Below are 16,125 nucleotides of genomic sequence, written 5' to 3'. Positions count from 1 at the left end.
GCGGGCGCTACGGGAGCGGAGCGGGGGCGGCGCGAGAACGGCGCGACCCGGAACCCCGTTAGATCCCCTACTATATAGCCGAATAGCACCGGGGATCCCGCACGGGAATTCTAGGGCCGCACCTATATCGTACCGACCGCGTAAAACTTACCTTAAGAACGATAGCTTTAAGGAGGAAAAGAGGAAAGGAGGAAAAGAGAGGAAAAAAGGGAGGGTTATAAAAAAAGAGAGCGCCAGATTAGCCTTAAAAGTCACCACGCCTTCTAGGGAATAGCAGCCACGCCCGGCCTATACTATAGCGCCTACCCCGGAGAGCCTATATAGCGCGAGTAAGGGAGGCATATAACTAAATAAGGGTTATTTTAAATAATAGGCATATAAAGGAAGTTTTAGAATAAATAATAAATAAAGGAAGGAGTAAGGGGGGGGGGTAGGCGCGCCCCCTATAGAAGGGAGGGAGGGCATAAAAGGTGCCGCGGTAAGGGAAGAATAACCTCGCCGGATCCGGAATAAAGGAAAGGACGGCGGCGAGGGACTGTAGCGATAACGCACCGAGGGCGCGTATAACCGATATAGCACCTACTAAACTAACTAGCTAACCCCCGTTAGCCATTAGCCCGGAGGTAAGATCCGGTTTTCGAATAGCGATAAAAACGGGGCCGCGGAGCGATACCGTAGCGACCACGCATAATAAAACTACCTATATAATAAAAGCGCAGGGGTTTTTATCTATTAATGGTTTCCCCTTAAGAATTAGAGAAGGACTATTGCCTAGGTGGCTAGTCTAGCTTAGCTAAGCGAGAATAGCGTAATAAATAATAATAATATTAACATCGCTTACCCTGATATCGGTAGGTAAGGATAGCTTCGACCTTATACTTATCCGAGTCCGATTCGACGTCGACCACGAGTGGCTCCGGCTATAACCTATCGCGGGACCTCTATAGTTCTAGCAGGGAAACCGGGAAGATGCTATAAATTCTTATACCCTTTAGGAGGTCTAATTAGTAGGCCAGGCTATACGTGCCGACGATCTTAGTAACCTTATACGGTCCAATGAACTTATCGCTAAGCTTTTTAGAGGGCCTCTTCTATCGGATATTCTTCGTGGATAGTAAGACGTACTCGTCCACCTTAAACCTCCGCTAGGCACGGCCGTTATTATAATACCGTTCGTAGGAAGCCTACGCCCTTTTAATAAGGTCTAAGATAGATCGGCGCTAGGCTATAAGGTGCCCCGCACGGCGCTCTGCTTTAGCAGCGCGGACCTTACCTGCCCTAGGTAGTTATACTTTATTAGGACCTCGGGGGTTATAGCCTATTAGGGTATCGGATAGGGTATAACGTATCGTAGAGTACCACGCTGTATTATAGGTAAACTCTGCTAACGGTAGCCGGTTAACCTAGTTATCCTATTCCTGCGAGTAGAAGACGCGAAGATAGTGCTTGAGGTTCTGGTTCTACCGCTCGGTCTATCTATCCGTCTACGGGTGCTAAGCTATAGATAGGCGTTATATAGTACCGAGGCAGCGATATAAGGTTACCTAAAAACGGCTTATAAATAACGAGCCTTAATCTGATATAATACCGTTAGGTAGGTCGAAAGTGCGAAAAACGTGATACTATAAAGACTTAGTAAGTCCTTCTGCTATCAGGCCACTACTCGAGGGGATATAAATCGAGTACTTCGTTAGGCGGTATACCACTATAAGGATAGTATCCCTTTTACGGCCTAGGCCGTGGACCGGCGGTAGCCCCGTGATAAAGTTAATAGATATCTCTATAAAGGGGCGCTAGGGTATTAAGAGACTCGCTAGCTCGCTATAAGGCTTATAATGCCGCGGCTTAGTACGCTAATAGATAGTATAGGTAGGCATAAACTACCGGGTATCCCTAGGTAAATAATTTTAAAAGTAAAAGTCCGAAATCCTCTTAATAGTCCTTATAACCCTATAGTGCCCTATACTAGGTCCGTTATAGAAACACTATAGGACCTTTTAACGGAGGCTAAAGTAGTCTAGCAGGGTAGGGGAATTAACAGTGGGAAAGTCAGAATTAGGGGTAGTACGGGAACCACGCTGGTTCCTAATAAGGCCTAAAATAAAACGCCTCGATAGAGGCTCCGGAAAAGAATCATCCGCTTACGTCTTAACCACTAACGTAGGAGGGGCGGGAACAGATACTAGGGTAGCACGGGGACCACGCTAGTTCCCGGTATATCCTAATATAAAATACCTCGAAAAGGACTCTAAGATAGAAGAAGGATTATCCGCTTATATCTTTACTACCCTTTCCGGCAGGATAGGAGGAGCGGGAATAAAAGAAAGATTATCCGCTTACGTCTCGACTACTATAGTAGGAAGGGCGGGAAAAATAGACTCGGGAGTATTATAAGAACCCCCCTAGTTCCCGATATACCCTATAATAAAACGCTTCGAAAAGGACTCTAAAAAAAACTTATCCGCTTACGTCTCTACTACCTTGGATAGGGTAGGAGGAGCGGGGAGGATAGTATAGGGTCTATTACGGGGACCTCCCTAGTTCCTAATATAGCCTATAAAACGCTTAGAAAAAGACTCTACCGCCTTAGCCCGGTCAGTAATTAGGGCACGCTTATAGGGCGTATATTAGGGCTTCCTTAATCACCTATCCACGGGATTCAACGTCCCCAGACAGTGCTAAATCTTAAAATCAAATAGGGCGAGCTCTTTAAGCCACCGCGCGTGCTGCCCCTTAAGCTTCGGCTTATCTAGCAGGTATCGATGGTTTAGGTGGTCTATTAGGACCACTATAGGGCTCTAACTATAGGCTATATAGTGCCGCCACGTCCGAAAAGACTTAATAATAGCTATAAGCTTAGAATCGGATATACTATAATTAAGCTCGGCGCCGCGGAGCTTATAAGATATAAACATAACGGGTCTCTAGAGCCTATCCTCGAGCTAACTAATAACGGCCCTAATTATAAAAGCAGAAGCGTCGGGCTTAATACGTATTAGTAGAGCGGGGTTAAAATACCGTAAGACCGGCGCTTTCTAGAATAGTAGCTTTATCTCCTTAAATGCGGACTAAGCCTACAGGGATAATACTATAATCCCGGCGTAGCCCCTAATGGGTCCCCCTTTGAGATAGTCTATAAGAGGGGCGGCCACCTTAGAGTAGTTCTTAATAAAACGCCTATAAAAACCCGTAAAGCCTAGGAAGACCTATATCTTTTTAATACTATTAGAGAGTTCCTAGTCGCGGATAGCCTTAATACGGGCCGGGTCTATACGTACCCTATCTAGGCTATAGATAAACCCGAGGAATTTAACGTCTTTAGTCTCGAACTTATACTTATTATGGTTAGTATATAGGGACTATTGCCTAAGCCTTATAAGAACCTCGCGAACGTGCACGCGGTGGGTAACTAAGTCCTTACTATAAATAAGGATATCGTTAAGGTAGACTATATAGATAGTATCGATAAGGTCCGTTAACGCCTAGTTAATATACCATTAGAAGCTCGCGGGGGCGTTAGTTAACCCGAATAGTATAACGAGGTATTCGTAGTGGCCGTATTTTATCCGGAACGCTATTTTCCACTTATCGCCCTCCCGAATCCGTAACCGATAGTACGTATCTTTAAGATCCAGCTTAGTATAGTACTACGCTAATAATAACCGATCTAGGATTTCATGAATTAGGGGTAAGGGGGTATAGTCCTTAACTATCACCTTGTTTAATCCTCTATAGTCGATATAAAGACGTAGCTTACTACCCTTCTGAGGAATAAATAGAATAGGGGCGCCGGCCGGGCTAATAGACGGTCTAATCTAGCCCTTGGCGACGGTATCCTATAGGTACTACCGTAGCACCTCTAGTTCCTGTATAGCGAGAGGGTAAATAGGACCGTAGGGAGGCTTCTTCCCTTCCTCGATCTTAATAGCGTGATTCTACTACTAATACATTAGTAGGCGGCCGGCGTTATCGACGTTAAAGACGTTAGCGAAATCTTGATACTGTTCCGGCAGCGTAGGGGTAATAGGGTCTACGTCTACGGTTACGTCTACCTCCGAGAATTTATCTTTATATCCCACTAAAGGGTTTTCTGCTAGGCCGATATAGCCGATACGTAGAACCCGCGTAGAACCTATATAGGTTAGAGTAAGGATAGGCTTAGCTTATCTAACTACCCTACATAGCTCTCTTAGGGATATAACCACGCCGAGCTCTACGTAGGTTAAGGGGTAGGTCTATATACTATACTGCTAATTAACGTTAGGGTTAACGGCTATAAGTCACGGCCTCCCTAGGATAATTTTCGCGCCTATAAGGTTTATAACGTAGAACTCGGCGCGTTATACCTTCTTACGTCTCTAGTAGTCGGTAGCGACGATAATCCTATAAGTGGATCCTAGAGTTATCTTTGTTTATCCTTCCGTAATCTATAATACCGGGATCAGGGACCCCTTAGGAACCTAACTAGGTCCTAGAAGGGACCGATCCAAAACGTTAATATCGGCGCCTCCGTTAAGGAGGGCTAACGTCTACACCTATTCCCTACCTTAGCGAAGGGAAACGCGTGCCCCTACTAGTATAGTAGTAGGGGTAGTCCGAGGCGGGTATAGTTCTTAGGGCACCTCGCCCGTGACACGGCCGACCGTGGGGCGAGATATAGATACCGGTTAGGTATTCGGGTTACTATTATTATTCGGACGCGACCTTTTAGTATAAGGGCTAAGGTATATAGTGGCGTAGTATCCCTTTTAGTTATAGTTATAGTAAGTAATAGAGTTAAGGTACGACGACTATCTAGGGCGTATAGGGTAATTAGAGGTAGGCATAGGCGTAGGTATAGGCGCGGACGTAGGGGCAGACGCGGGGGCACTAACGGAACCGTGGGTGGTTATCTAGGGTCTATATCCGGGGGCACGTGAACGGAAGCGACGTTATTAGGTAGAGGACTAAAAGTCTATTCGAGCGATAGATAATCCGTTATTAACGGTTAAGGCCTCGGCCCTATAATAGGCCGGGACTAGGTCCTAGTAATTCTTAGGAACCCCTATAGATACTATATAGTCCCGAATAGGCGGGAGTACCCTTATTAGCACTATCTAAATCCTCTACTAGTCTAGGAGTTTACCCGGTAGTTCCGACTCTAGGGCTTCCCACCGCTATATAAACTTAGCGTAAGACTTGCCCTCTCTCTAAGATAAGATAGACTCGCTCTAGATCTATACTGCCACCTCTTATAGGCGGGTGTTATTATCGTCGACTTAATAGAATAACTAGGCTTATAGGGCGGCCTAGCTAACGCTATTAGAATCGCTATTATATTTATATCGTAGTTTAGCCTACTAGCGCTCCTTTAGGTAATAGGGGAGGCACGATATAATAAAGTATTTCTTCGTAGCGTCCGTGGGAAAAGACTAAGAATCTAGGTTAAACTATTGATTTATTTCCTAAATAAACGTGCGATACTTAGCCTAGGATACGCTATCCTATTTTAGAAGGGGAAAATTAAACTTAGCCTATATAGCGGATCCGTGTATAGATAATATTATAGATATATCGTGAATATACTAGGATCCCGGCGGGATCGCGATAATACGACGCCGAGGTTCGGCTATACGGCGGTGGGTAATATCGGCCGGGCTAGGATTAGTAGTGGGATTAATAGCGGTGGTAGCGGTAGCGGCGGTAGCGGTAGCGGCGGTAGCGGTAGCGGCGGTAGTATCCGCCTCTAGCTTAGTAAGGTACGCGAGCTTACGCTTACGGTGGTTCTATACCTCTATCCATTTAACGCGTTTATCTAGTTATTCCTCCGTTAGTATAGCTAGGTTAACGTCTACGTGTAGGGGCATATTAGGGTTATACGTCTATCCCGTCGTGGTTATAGGAGGGGCGGGGGTAGTATTAGTAGTAGAGGTAGTGCTAGCGATAAGGATAAAAGCAGTAGTAGGTGCAGGAATAGGGACGGGTGTAGGGGTAGAGGTAGTAGTAGAAACAGGAGCTATGTTAGTTCCCGGCGTATCCCCGTTATATTCCCTGTCCGTGTAGTCATGGGTATTTTCTATAAAGGCGGTCTCGCTATCGCGGAGCTATCTCTTAAACTAGCTAATAGCCTGGTCAAAATCGAAGGTAGGATCGTTTATTTCGTGATAGTTAGATATCTTAGTAACTCTCCTTAACGGTCTTCGCGCCCTTAAGGGCAGAGCGATTAAAATATTAAATAGGTAGTCGTAAAGAGTAAAAAGGTAGGGTTAAGTAAGGAACTAGGTATAATCACGATAGGATTATAATAGGGGAAGTGTAGGGGTAGCTAAAGAGTCAGATTAATCGCTGGCCTCCCTTTTTAAAGGGGAGGCTCCCTCGCTCTTTAAGGCTACGCTCTGCTCTCCAAGGACTACTTATTTGCTTCCTCGAGGGCTACCTTATTTACTTTAAGGGACTATCCTGTTTGCTGTGTGATGACTTGCTTTGTTTGTGCCTTAAGGGGTCTTAGACTAGGTATACCTGGATTCCTATAGGTTTATACTGGGGGCCTATTATGACCACTGCTGTAGACACCTGACATCACGGTAAAAGGAAAACTTATAAGATAAGAGGATTTACACGTAATTTCTTATAAGTATCTAAAAGGTAGTAATAATAAGAAAACTTATAAGATAGGCTCTGTAGTTAGCCGTGCCGTGGCTAGTAAGGCTAATATTAAAGCTATTCCTAATGTTAAAGCTATTCCTAATAATAAGGGCGATATATCGATATCCTATAGCACGGATCCGGTGTGTTATAAAATGACCCTTCTATAATATCCTCTATACTAATAAAACCCAGGGCCGCTATATCGATATACGTGGTAGTTACCACGATACTTTCTACTAATAAAAAAGTAGTGTCTTTTATATACGAAAGACTTGACCTAGTATCACGGATCGGCTTAATATTTCCCCGATATACCTCCCTTATTTCTATATAAAAAGATATATCGAGGGCACGGACTAGTGTTAAGATAGCGCCTTAGCTCTGTTTATAACTTTTATAAAAACCTCCTAAAAAAACTCCTATCTTATAAGCTTTCGCGAACAGGGCCTAACCGAAAGGACTATAGTCTATTCGACACCTTCTGCCCTTCGCCCTCTGTCTAGAGACTATAGATAACCTGATATTAAAGACCGTAGCTAAGCTAAGGGTAGGTGTGGGTCCGAGTGAGGCGAAGAGTTAAGCTAAGGGTTGCTGTGGGGCTATTTATTAAGGTTATATAACTAAATATCTTAGATAACCACCCTTATAATAGGGGGGAGAAAAACACTCTTCGTAATAATATAAAAGTTCCTTTTAGTAATAATAGAAAAGCACTCTTTATGATAATAACCCTTAATAGAAATACTCCTTATGATAAGGTAAATAATTTAACGCGATCGCGAAATAGTTCGACCAATTAATTAAAAGCGTATTAGGAAGAGAGACGACTCGTAAAGACGTTAGGGTGACTAATCGGAAAGTAGACCCATAGCAACCCTCAGCTTTACTTTTCCTAGCCACCCCCCCATACCAACTATCAGCTTAGCCACAGTCTTCAATATCACTTTATCTATTGTCTCTCTGTCTGCCCCTCCAACCACCACACCCAAGAAGTGAACCTCCATATCTTCCATTTCTTCTTCGACAACACTCTATAATATCCTCACCGACCATCATACTTCAAATCACACTCGCTTCTTTTTGGCCAGATACGCGAAAATAGTATACCAAAATTACGAATATACCGAAAACGACATCATGGGCGCCAAGGTACCGCGGAATTTCCGGCTCCTTGAGGAGCTCGAGAAGGGTGAAAAGGGTCTTGGAGCAGGTAACCGCAAAGCCCTCTTTGATCCCCCATGGAAAGGAAGACGTCATGATCCTAACACATTCTGCGTCTATACAGAGGCGTGCTCGTATGGGTTGAACGATGCCGAAGATCTTCTCATGTCCGACTGGAACGGTACCATTCTCGGACCTCCTCACGTACTGCTCTAATCCCTTTGGTCCCATCCGCTCCCAACACAACCGTTAGCTGACCTGACATTGAAATCTCTTTCCTGTAGAGTGTTCACGAGAACCGCATCTACTCGGTCAAGATGCACTGCGGCCCCGAATACCCCGACAAGCCCCCCGCCATCCAGTTCGTCAGCCAGGTCAACCTGCCCTGCGTCAACCCCACCAACGGCAAGGTGGACCCGAAGCAGCTCCCGTGCCTGGCGCAGTGGAAGCGGGACTACACCATGGAGACGGCCCTCATAGAGCTGAGGCGGTACATGGCTGCCCCCTCGAACAAGAAGATTCCCCAGCCGCCCGAGGGCAGCGTATACGAGAACGTGTAGGCCAGGTCGTATTGGCCGGTTCGGTGTCAGGTCTGATGATGCTTCCCGAGCCTGGGCCGTGGAGTACTAGAAGTGGGAAGTGGTGGGTGTGACATCTATTGCCCCGTGGGGGGCATGCGAGGAAAGACAATGGACACGGTAGGGATGGGATTTGGTCTGTTAGCGTATTCTTTTTGATCTCCGTCTCCTGTCTTTTCTTCTTCTTCTTCTTCTTCTTCTATCATCTCGGGGTCATGAAACAATGTTACGCATGGTGTCCGTTCTTTTGGTGCAGCGCCGAGTGTTGTATGTGACTGTCGTGACTTCATTGTCCCCATGCCTGGCCACATCACCGGAGAACATCCAGCTTTTCCTGGTCCGGCGTCCCGAGATGTCACATTTTACACCGCACCTAGGACTCTATACGTGTACAGAGACGAATGGGGCGCTGGAGTCAGTCGGCTCCTGGATACGAGGCGGCCTCGGAGTTCATACGTAAGTACCCAGGTACATCCGCGAGAACGGATAAAAGTCGGGACCCACGGACCGAGGGCAGGCAGGTACACGTGTAAGGTACCTTACATTACACGGATACGTACCTCGTACCTTTGGACGACACGTGCGTCATTCGATTTTCTTTCTCAGCACAAGCACTGAATCGAGCTGCTGGGAGCTTCTTCTACTCCATAGCTTCTCGTCCACAGCAGAGCTACCGGGCCTAACCAACCCCCTCTCGCCTCCCCCCGGTCTACAACCTTCTCCAATCTCTATCATAGCCCCGGTCACCTCGGCCAATGCAGCAAGGATGACCTCGGCGATCACCAAGGCGGCCTTCCCCCCGCCGCTGCTCCGGCGCAGCTTCGGTCTCCTCCAGTCACGCAACTTCCAAACCACATCAAGAGGCCTCCTCGCCACCGGCTTCGGCAGCGGCTCGTCCTCGGTCCTGCCGTCCTACTTCCAGAAGCCCTCCCTCCCCGCCAACACCGTCGTCCGCTTCGTCCCGCAACAAACGGCATGGATCGTCGAGCGCATGGGCAAGTTCAACCGCATCCTGGAGCCGGGCCTCGCCATCCTCGTGCCGTTCCTGGACCGTATTGCCTACGTCAAGTCGCTCAAGGAGGCGGCCATTGAGATCCCGAGCCAGAGCGCCATTACCGCCGACAATGTCACTCTCGAGCTCGATGGTGTGCTTTATACCCGCGTGTTTGATGCTTACAAGGCGAGGTTCGTGTGTTGTGCATATTTTTTTTTCTTCTTTCCTTTTTTTCCCTGACTGCCAAGCCTCTCCTGGGCTCAAATGACGAGAAACACAATCGACCGTTGTTGCTGACACTTCTCTTCCTCCCCCCCTTCCCAGCTACGGAGTCGAAGACGCCGAATACGCCATCTCCCAACTCGCCCAGACAACCATGCGCTCCGAAATCGGCCAACTGTCCCTCGACCACGTCCTCAAGGAGCGCGCCGCCCTCAACACCAACATCACCGCCGCCATCAACGAAGCCGCCCAAGCCTGGGGCGTGACCTGCCTGCGCTACGAGATCCGCGACATCCACGCCCCCGCCGGCGTCGTCGAGGCCATGCACCGCCAAGTCACCGCCGAGCGGTCCAAGCGCGCCGAGATCCTCGACTCCGAGGGCCAGCGCCAGTCGGCCATCAACATCGCCGAGGGCAGGAAGCAGAGCGTGATCCTGGCCTCCGAGGCCCTCAAGGCCGAGAAGATCAACCGCGCCGCCGGCGAGGCCGAGGCCATCCTCCTACGCGCCCGCGCTACCGCCTCCGGCATCGATGCCGTCGCTCGCAGCATTGCCGCCGGGGAGGACGCTGCGCAGAGCGCCGTGAGCCTTTCCGTGGCGGAGAAGTATGTCGATGCTTTCTCTAACCTTGCGAAGGAGAGCACGGCTGTCGTGGTGCCTGGCAATGTGGGCGATATTGGCGGCATGATTGCTACTGGCCTTGGCGTCTTTGGCAAGGTCAGCGAGGCGCAGGCCAGGGCTGCGGCTAAGAGGATCGTTCAGGGACAGCACCGGGATGGCGAGGGTGCGAATGCCGCCATCGCTGAGAAGGAGGATGGGAGCGGTGAGGCCGAACACTTGAAGGAGACTGTTTTGGAGAGCTTTGACAAGGCGGCCGAGGACAAATAAGAACTCACCCAAAGAAGGGGCAATATCCGAAAGTTTATATGGCTTTACAAGCTATGGGACATATAATCCCAAGCCAGGCTGTCAAAATGAGGCGGTCAACGAAGGTTGAGGGCGAAGGAACAGAAATAGTGATTGTATCAACAGATTCTGTACATTACTTACTCGGTACAACCCCCATTACCTCGTTTCAACGAGAGATCTCTATTTGCACATCACTTTAACATGTTTGTGTTGCAAGTAGGCCGGTGACCGTCCATACATTCGTTTGTCTATAATGTAGGTGAATTCTTCCTTTGTTATTGCGTCCATATATCCCGTACCTCTTCCCCCCCACCCCTATCCTATCCCCATCCATAGTGTCCCTCCCCTTCATGTCTGTGGCGGTATTAATACACTAGATAATCACAAGAGTAGTATAGAAAGAGTACAGTGTCATGCAAAGAAATAGGGTGCGATATTGCAGCACCCGTGGCGTCAAGCTCGTTGGCCCCCCCCTGGCTGGTTATGCAGGCCATGATAAGATGGGTGTAATGGTTGAAAACATTGCAGAATAACAAAGGAAATATAAAAAATAATCAAACAATACGTTCCGTCCTTTGCGTCGCCCACGAGGAACCCCAGTCACCACATGTCAATTCAGCGTGGAGACCCGATTAAAAAAAATAAGGGGCGGAAAAAAGAAAAAAGAAAAAAGTAAGAAAAGGGAATATGTCCCTCAACCATCATCCCCCCACCACCCAACTTCAGGCCCAGGCCCCCCAACCGCACTCAACCGCACAGCCTTCCTCCGCGCCGTATCCGCAGGGGTCAGTCTCCCCCCCACCGACACAGCCCGACAAGCAGGAGTGGAAACCGGCGGGACAGGCCACGCGGCAGCCGAAATAGGCGAATCCGGCCTCGGAACGCCATGTCCCTTTCTCGTTCTCGATTCGCGGGCCACGACCCTCTTCTCGCGAGGCGCCGCCCTGGGAGGCGGGTCCGGGAGGACCGCCGGCGGAGGTCCAGGTGGCGGGAGCGACGTCCTGGGCTTGCCGGACGAGGATGACCCGCGGCGTGTTTCCTGGGTGGTCGGTCCCGTTTTCCCCTGGCGCGGGTTGTCGGTCGTCTGCGTTGCCATGGCGACTCTGTCGCGGCGTTTGTGGGAGAAGCCGTCGCTGTCGTCGGCTTCGTCTTCTTCGTCGACGTGGTCGAAGCCGAAGTCGCCTAGCCCGGGGCTTGGTCGCGTCGATGCCGGCTTGGTTTTTGGTGATATGGTCTCCGCTGAACGGTTCGAAAGACGGGAGGACGACCGGGCAGAGTCGCGCTTTTTCGGTTTTGTTACCGTTGATGACGACGGTGGCGGTGTCGGTGTCGGTGTCGCCGTCGTGGAAGTTCGCGGCTCGAACTTGACCGTCCCTGTCGAAGTGCCCGACCCCTGATGCCGGAGCGGGCGAGCCTGCGACTGATGCAGAAACGGCTTCTCATCCCCCGCCGCAGGACCGCGGATCGTGGCCTGCGAAGACGTGTGGCTATGTCCATACGCCGTCCCTTCGGGGAGGGGACCCTCTAGTTCGGCCACGGCGTCAGGGGGGCTGTTGTTATTCTCCCGCATCATGGCGCGCTTGGTGCGTAGGGCGGCTAGGAGCATCTGTTCCTGCCGCGTCACGGCCATGAAACGCGGGTTGCTGTCGCGTATTGACGACGACGATGACGAGGCGCCTTCGTTGGATTCCGAGGTGACTACTGGTTCTGAGCGGACGTAGTAGAAATGCATCGAGGTTGGGCTGAGGGGTTCTTGTGCGTCGGCTTCTGGTGGCGTGGTGGCGGTCGATTTGATGATTGTCGATGCTGCTGCGGACATGCGCGATGAAGACCGCGGGCCGGGTCGGGGAGGCGAGTAGGTTTGACGACGCCCGTTATGATATGCGGTGGGCTTGGTAGTCGTCGTCGGTGTTGTCCTCGGTGGCGATGGACTGTTGGCGTTGGGGTTGCCGTTGTTACTGGTAATGGTAGTGTTATTGTTACTCGGAATGGTGAGATACGTATTGGTCGTCGCAAAACTCGCCCGCTTCGATTTTTTATCACCTCCGGACAAATCCCTGGACGACTGGCCAATGCTCGAAATAGACCGCGCTAACTTGGACGCCGTCTCGGCCGGGCTGTCCGGCTCCACCTCCACCTCTTCGTCGCCCTCCGAGTCGGACGAGAGCGACAGCACGCTGCGTTCCTGGCGTTCCGAGTCGGGGAGGCTCTGGCTGGTGTGTTTGGAGGCCCGGGACGTCTTGGTGTGGCGGCTCGACACGCTGGTCAGGCTGGAGGCATAGTCATTGTCCCAAGCCCCGTTGCCCTTGTGCTGGCGGGACCGGGAGAGGATGGAACCGGCGGCGGAGGCGGACTGGGTGGAAGTTCCAGGGTATGAGATTTTTGAGTCGCGTCGATCATCGTGGTGCGGCTGGGTCTGCGTCTGCGTCTGCGTCTGCGCCTGGTGCTTTGGCTGCGGCTCGCGGATGACGGGGTTCGCATGGGTATTGTTTGTGCCGTGGGTGGTGGGAAACCGGTGGATGTCACGGTTAGGATGTGAGGGTGATCGTAGTGGTCTGGACCCGGAGGAGTCGGTCGGCGACTTTGCGTGCACATGTGCACGAGCAAGCGAGGTGTCGTGGGTCGTCCATGCGCTGTCGTCGTCTTCTTCTCGTATTGTCGGCGGAGCATCGTACGCGGGAAGCTCGGCCACTTGACGGAACGCAGCCTCTTCGTAATGATTGTACAGGTCTTGCGGCGAGTTGGCGCTGTGGGCGGTTGCGTTGAGGATGCCGTGCATCTGAGTGGCGCCCGTCCTGGGTCGATTCTGAGAGTCCCGGTAGTCATAGTTCTGATCATCTCCGGGAAGCTCGGCGAGCCGTTCCCGAGTCGGCTTCCGGACCAACCTCCTCAGTGACCTCCGATGATCGGGTGATGGCAGACTATTGGGGGAAGAGACTTGGTTCGGGGACGGTGACGGTGACGGTGACGGTTGGGCAGAACGGTCGTCGGCGAGGGAATCGCGATGGTGAAGGTGGCTTGATATGAAGCTGGCAAAGTCCAACCTCGAAGGGCGTTTTGTCTTCTTGTTCGATGTGGTAGTGGTCGTGTTCGCCGGGTTGGAAGGACGCGGGGCATTGAAGCCGGTACCGTCCACGTCCAACAGCTGGCTCGCCTTGGCCGGTACACCCTTGGCAATGGCGGATGAGGACGTCTGCTGCGAGACGGAAAGCGGCACCCTGGACTTGTCGTACCACGACTTGAGGGTCGAATTGGACCGTGCGCGGGATACGCTGGACGTGTCGGACATGGCATCGTGCATTGAACCCCCTTCACCGGGAAACACCATTCTCGAGTGTCTGGTGTTGGTGGCAGCGGCGGCGGTGGAGGGATGGAGGTGCATTGGGACGGTCTCGGATTCTACCTCCCACGTCGAGGCACCATTGGCGTTGTCATATGCGTTGCCGTTCCTGTTGCCGTTGCCGTTGCCTGAAAAATGCCTGTCTTGTCCGCCGTGGTGACTACTCGCAGTGCTGCCGTGATCTGACACAGACACGCTGATGCCGGAGGCGGACAAGGTGTCCCATGACCGTGGCGACTCAATATTGATTTCGGCGTTGCCCAGGATTTTTTGGACCTTCGACATGGGAGGTGAGATGATGGGCGGCAGGTTGTTCTTCGGCTTCTTCCCAGGCACCGGGAAGGTGAACTTGGACGTCCGGCCCATGGTGGTGTGGTTTTCTTTTCTTTTTTTCCCTTTTTCTTTTTTGGTGGTCGGGCCGCGGAAAATATTTGGCCTGGGCGTCTTCCCCCTATGTCCTATTGACCTGGCTCACCTGGGCAGGGAAAGCCAGTCGTCAGCCTCGGTCAACTTCATTTTAATAGCACAAGATAGGAACAATTGAAAAGCTCCAAAGCCAGGCCTGGGGCCACGACGTGTTGCCTCCTTTCTAAGAATTCTTCGGCATAGAACATACCTTGAACTTGCTTGCCAGAAAACGCCGTGGGTCACCAATCCGTCCAAAATCCTAGGAGAATATGCCGACTGGTCGTCCTCCATCCATCAATAAAGGTCCTAACCAATGTTTCTTTTTTTTCTTCTTTTTTTTCTTGCAAACCCGTTTATTCAATGTGTTCGTCTTAAGAATCCGTAATGGTCAGAAAATCAGCTGTGTCGAGTGTCGATTATCGATTGTCGAGCTTCCAGTTGCAAGCGAGGCGCCAACCATTCCAAATCCCCGGTCGTGTTTGTCGTGAATCTGCTTTCCCATGTGGCGAAGGAAGAATAAGAAAAGAGACGACGGCAGATTAGATTTTAGGGTCGCATGCGCGTGGCAGGATTTCGCTCCCGCAGCAATCCTTCGTGCTTCGTAGGCAATTTGATCGAGAGGCGTGGGTGGGGGAGGGACAAGAAGAAAGCGAAGAGATGGGCAAATTGGGAATCGGTGTAAATGTTGGGAATCCACAGCCGAACTGGTCTCTCGCACCATGCCCGTACCTGTTCCGTTCGATCGTATGTACAATGGCTCTCGGGCTCGGGATGGGTTAACCTGAACCATACATTGGCATATGATATGGCATGTCCGGGGTCCCCTTCATCGCATCTTTTCCTCTTGTATGTATCCGCCGGTTCGCCGTTCTCTGCCATGGGCCCCGCCTGGTTCTTTTTGTACGGAGCACGGAGCACCTAGGCCATGTCAGTACAATGTACACTACGCGGACGGAGTACGATGTGCACTAGCGGCTTGAGAAAGCGAGAAACCCTGTCTAGTCTGCATTTGCACGTTTGCAGAGAGAGGAGAGGAAAGGGGGCAGTGGCAGACCAAAGGGGGTGTAAACAGGGTTGTGGGGAGAAAAGGAGAGAGAGGCCAAAGTGACAGACCCCGTGACATCGACCGGTCTTTTCTCAATTCAGCTGGACCTTGTGGATCTGCCCGGGCACATCCCTGAACACCTGAACGCTCCAAGGAACTCAGCAGCGAAACCCCTGGTCAAGTCCAGGGGAGAAGTGGGAAAGGTGGAGTAAGGGGGGACAAGACGACTCAGGGCCGTCTTATGCAAATAATAGTGTGGGCCTGATTTGGGTTAGAATATTAGAATACACGTGTACAACGTACAGTGACCCATCGATATTGTCGCCAGAGACGGGAAGAAGAGAAGTGTGGATATCGGACATCGGACAGTGGACAACGGAGGGAGGGCCGGCGAAGATGAAGGGTGAGAGGCAAGGAAATGCGGTGCAATTCGACACGTTGTATGCAGGTGCAGCAGGTGCCGCCGGGCTTCTCGGCAGTCCTGTCCATGTCCGAAACCGAACGGGAACCCCAAGACGATAGGGACGAAAACCTGCCGAACTGTCGTCGTCCTGCAGCGGCCAATCTCTGTGTCTCTCCCGGTGAAGAAAAAGAAAGGAAAAAAGCAAGAGAAGAAGGAGAAAGAAAAAAAAGGATAATATTCAGTTGGTTGTCTCAGGTGTGTGACCTACCTCATGTACCGAGGCCGGTGTACCGAGTCTCGTCATCACTCCCGCCTTGTGCTTCGTGACTTCTTACGCGTCTCGGCATCGGGAAAATGACATGTACGTTGTAATTACTTCGTGCTTAGGCTGACCGCCCCACAGCTCCCCTGAGCATCCACGAGGTGCCTTACCTTAGGTA

General features: G+C 50.9%; 3 protein-coding genes across 3 annotated transcripts; 2 read left to right on the top strand and 1 right to left on the bottom strand.

Annotated features, from left to right (window-relative positions):
• Positions 1-7,536: 7,536 nt before the first annotated feature.
• SODALDRAFT_327978 (ubiquitin-conjugating enzyme variant MMS2) lies at positions 7,537-8,675 on the top strand. The gene is made up of 3 exons (XM_028610575.1): positions 7,537-7,837; positions 7,913-7,992; positions 8,073-8,675. Exons 1-3 carry the CDS (start codon positions 7,765-7,767, stop codon positions 8,346-8,348), a joined length of 429 nt encoding a protein of 142 aa, XP_028471568.1. The 5' UTR covers positions 7,537-7,764; the 3' UTR covers positions 8,349-8,675.
• A 296-nt stretch (positions 8,676-8,971) lies between these two features.
• Positions 8,972-10,754, top strand: SODALDRAFT_327977 (SPFH domain/Band 7 family protein). The gene is made up of 2 exons (XM_028610574.1): positions 8,972-9,551; positions 9,685-10,754. The coding sequence occupies exons 1-2, from the start codon at positions 9,133-9,135 to the stop codon at positions 10,466-10,468; spliced, it is 1,203 nt and encodes a 400-aa protein (XP_028471567.1). The 5' UTR covers positions 8,972-9,132; the 3' UTR covers positions 10,469-10,754.
• A 258-nt stretch (positions 10,755-11,012) lies between these two features.
• Positions 11,013-14,559, bottom strand: SODALDRAFT_46985 (hypothetical protein). Its single transcript, XM_028615397.1, has 2 exons — positions 14,446-14,559; positions 11,013-14,304 (listed from the first exon to the last, which is right to left on the bottom strand). The coding sequence occupies exon 2, from the start codon at positions 14,193-14,195 to the stop codon at positions 11,184-11,186; it is 3,012 nt and encodes a 1,003-aa protein (XP_028471566.1). The 5' UTR covers positions 14,196-14,304; positions 14,446-14,559; the 3' UTR covers positions 11,013-11,183.
• Between the last annotated feature and the right edge of the window lie 1,566 nt (positions 14,560-16,125).

The sequence above is a fragment of the Sodiomyces alkalinus genome (genome assembly GCF_003711515.1).
Source record: "Sodiomyces alkalinus F11 unplaced genomic scaffold SODALscaffold_1, whole genome shotgun sequence".
Taxonomy (NCBI): domain Eukaryota; kingdom Fungi; phylum Ascomycota; class Sordariomycetes; order Glomerellales; family Plectosphaerellaceae; genus Sodiomyces; species Sodiomyces alkalinus.
The sequence above is the reverse complement of the archived record's forward strand: the minus strand, read 5'-3'. Positions and strand labels throughout refer to the sequence as shown.

Excerpts from the sequence above, each read along its gene's own strand:
- SODALDRAFT_327977 (XM_028610574.1), top strand. The coding sequence starts at position 9,133 with ATGACCTCGGCGATCACCAAGGCGGCCTTCCCCCCGCCGCTGCTCCGG. Across the intron at positions 9,552-9,684 it reads TTTGATGCTTACAAGGCGAG|CTACGGAGTCGAAGACGCCG; the intron begins GTTCGTGTGTTG and ends CCCCCTTCCCAG.
- SODALDRAFT_46985 (XM_028615397.1), bottom strand. The coding sequence starts at position 14,195 with ATGGGCCGGACGTCCAAGTTCACCTTCCCGGTGCCTGGGAAGAAGCCG.
- SODALDRAFT_327978 (XM_028610575.1), top strand. The coding sequence starts at position 7,765 with ATGGGCGCCAAGGTACCGCGGAATTTCCGGCTCCTTGAGGAGCTCGAG. Across the intron at positions 7,838-7,912 it reads TGAAAAGGGTCTTGGAGCAG|AGGCGTGCTCGTATGGGTTG; the intron begins GTAACCGCAAAG and ends GCGTCTATACAG. Across the intron at positions 7,993-8,072 it reads CCATTCTCGGACCTCCTCAC|AGTGTTCACGAGAACCGCAT; the intron begins GTACTGCTCTAA and ends TCTTTCCTGTAG.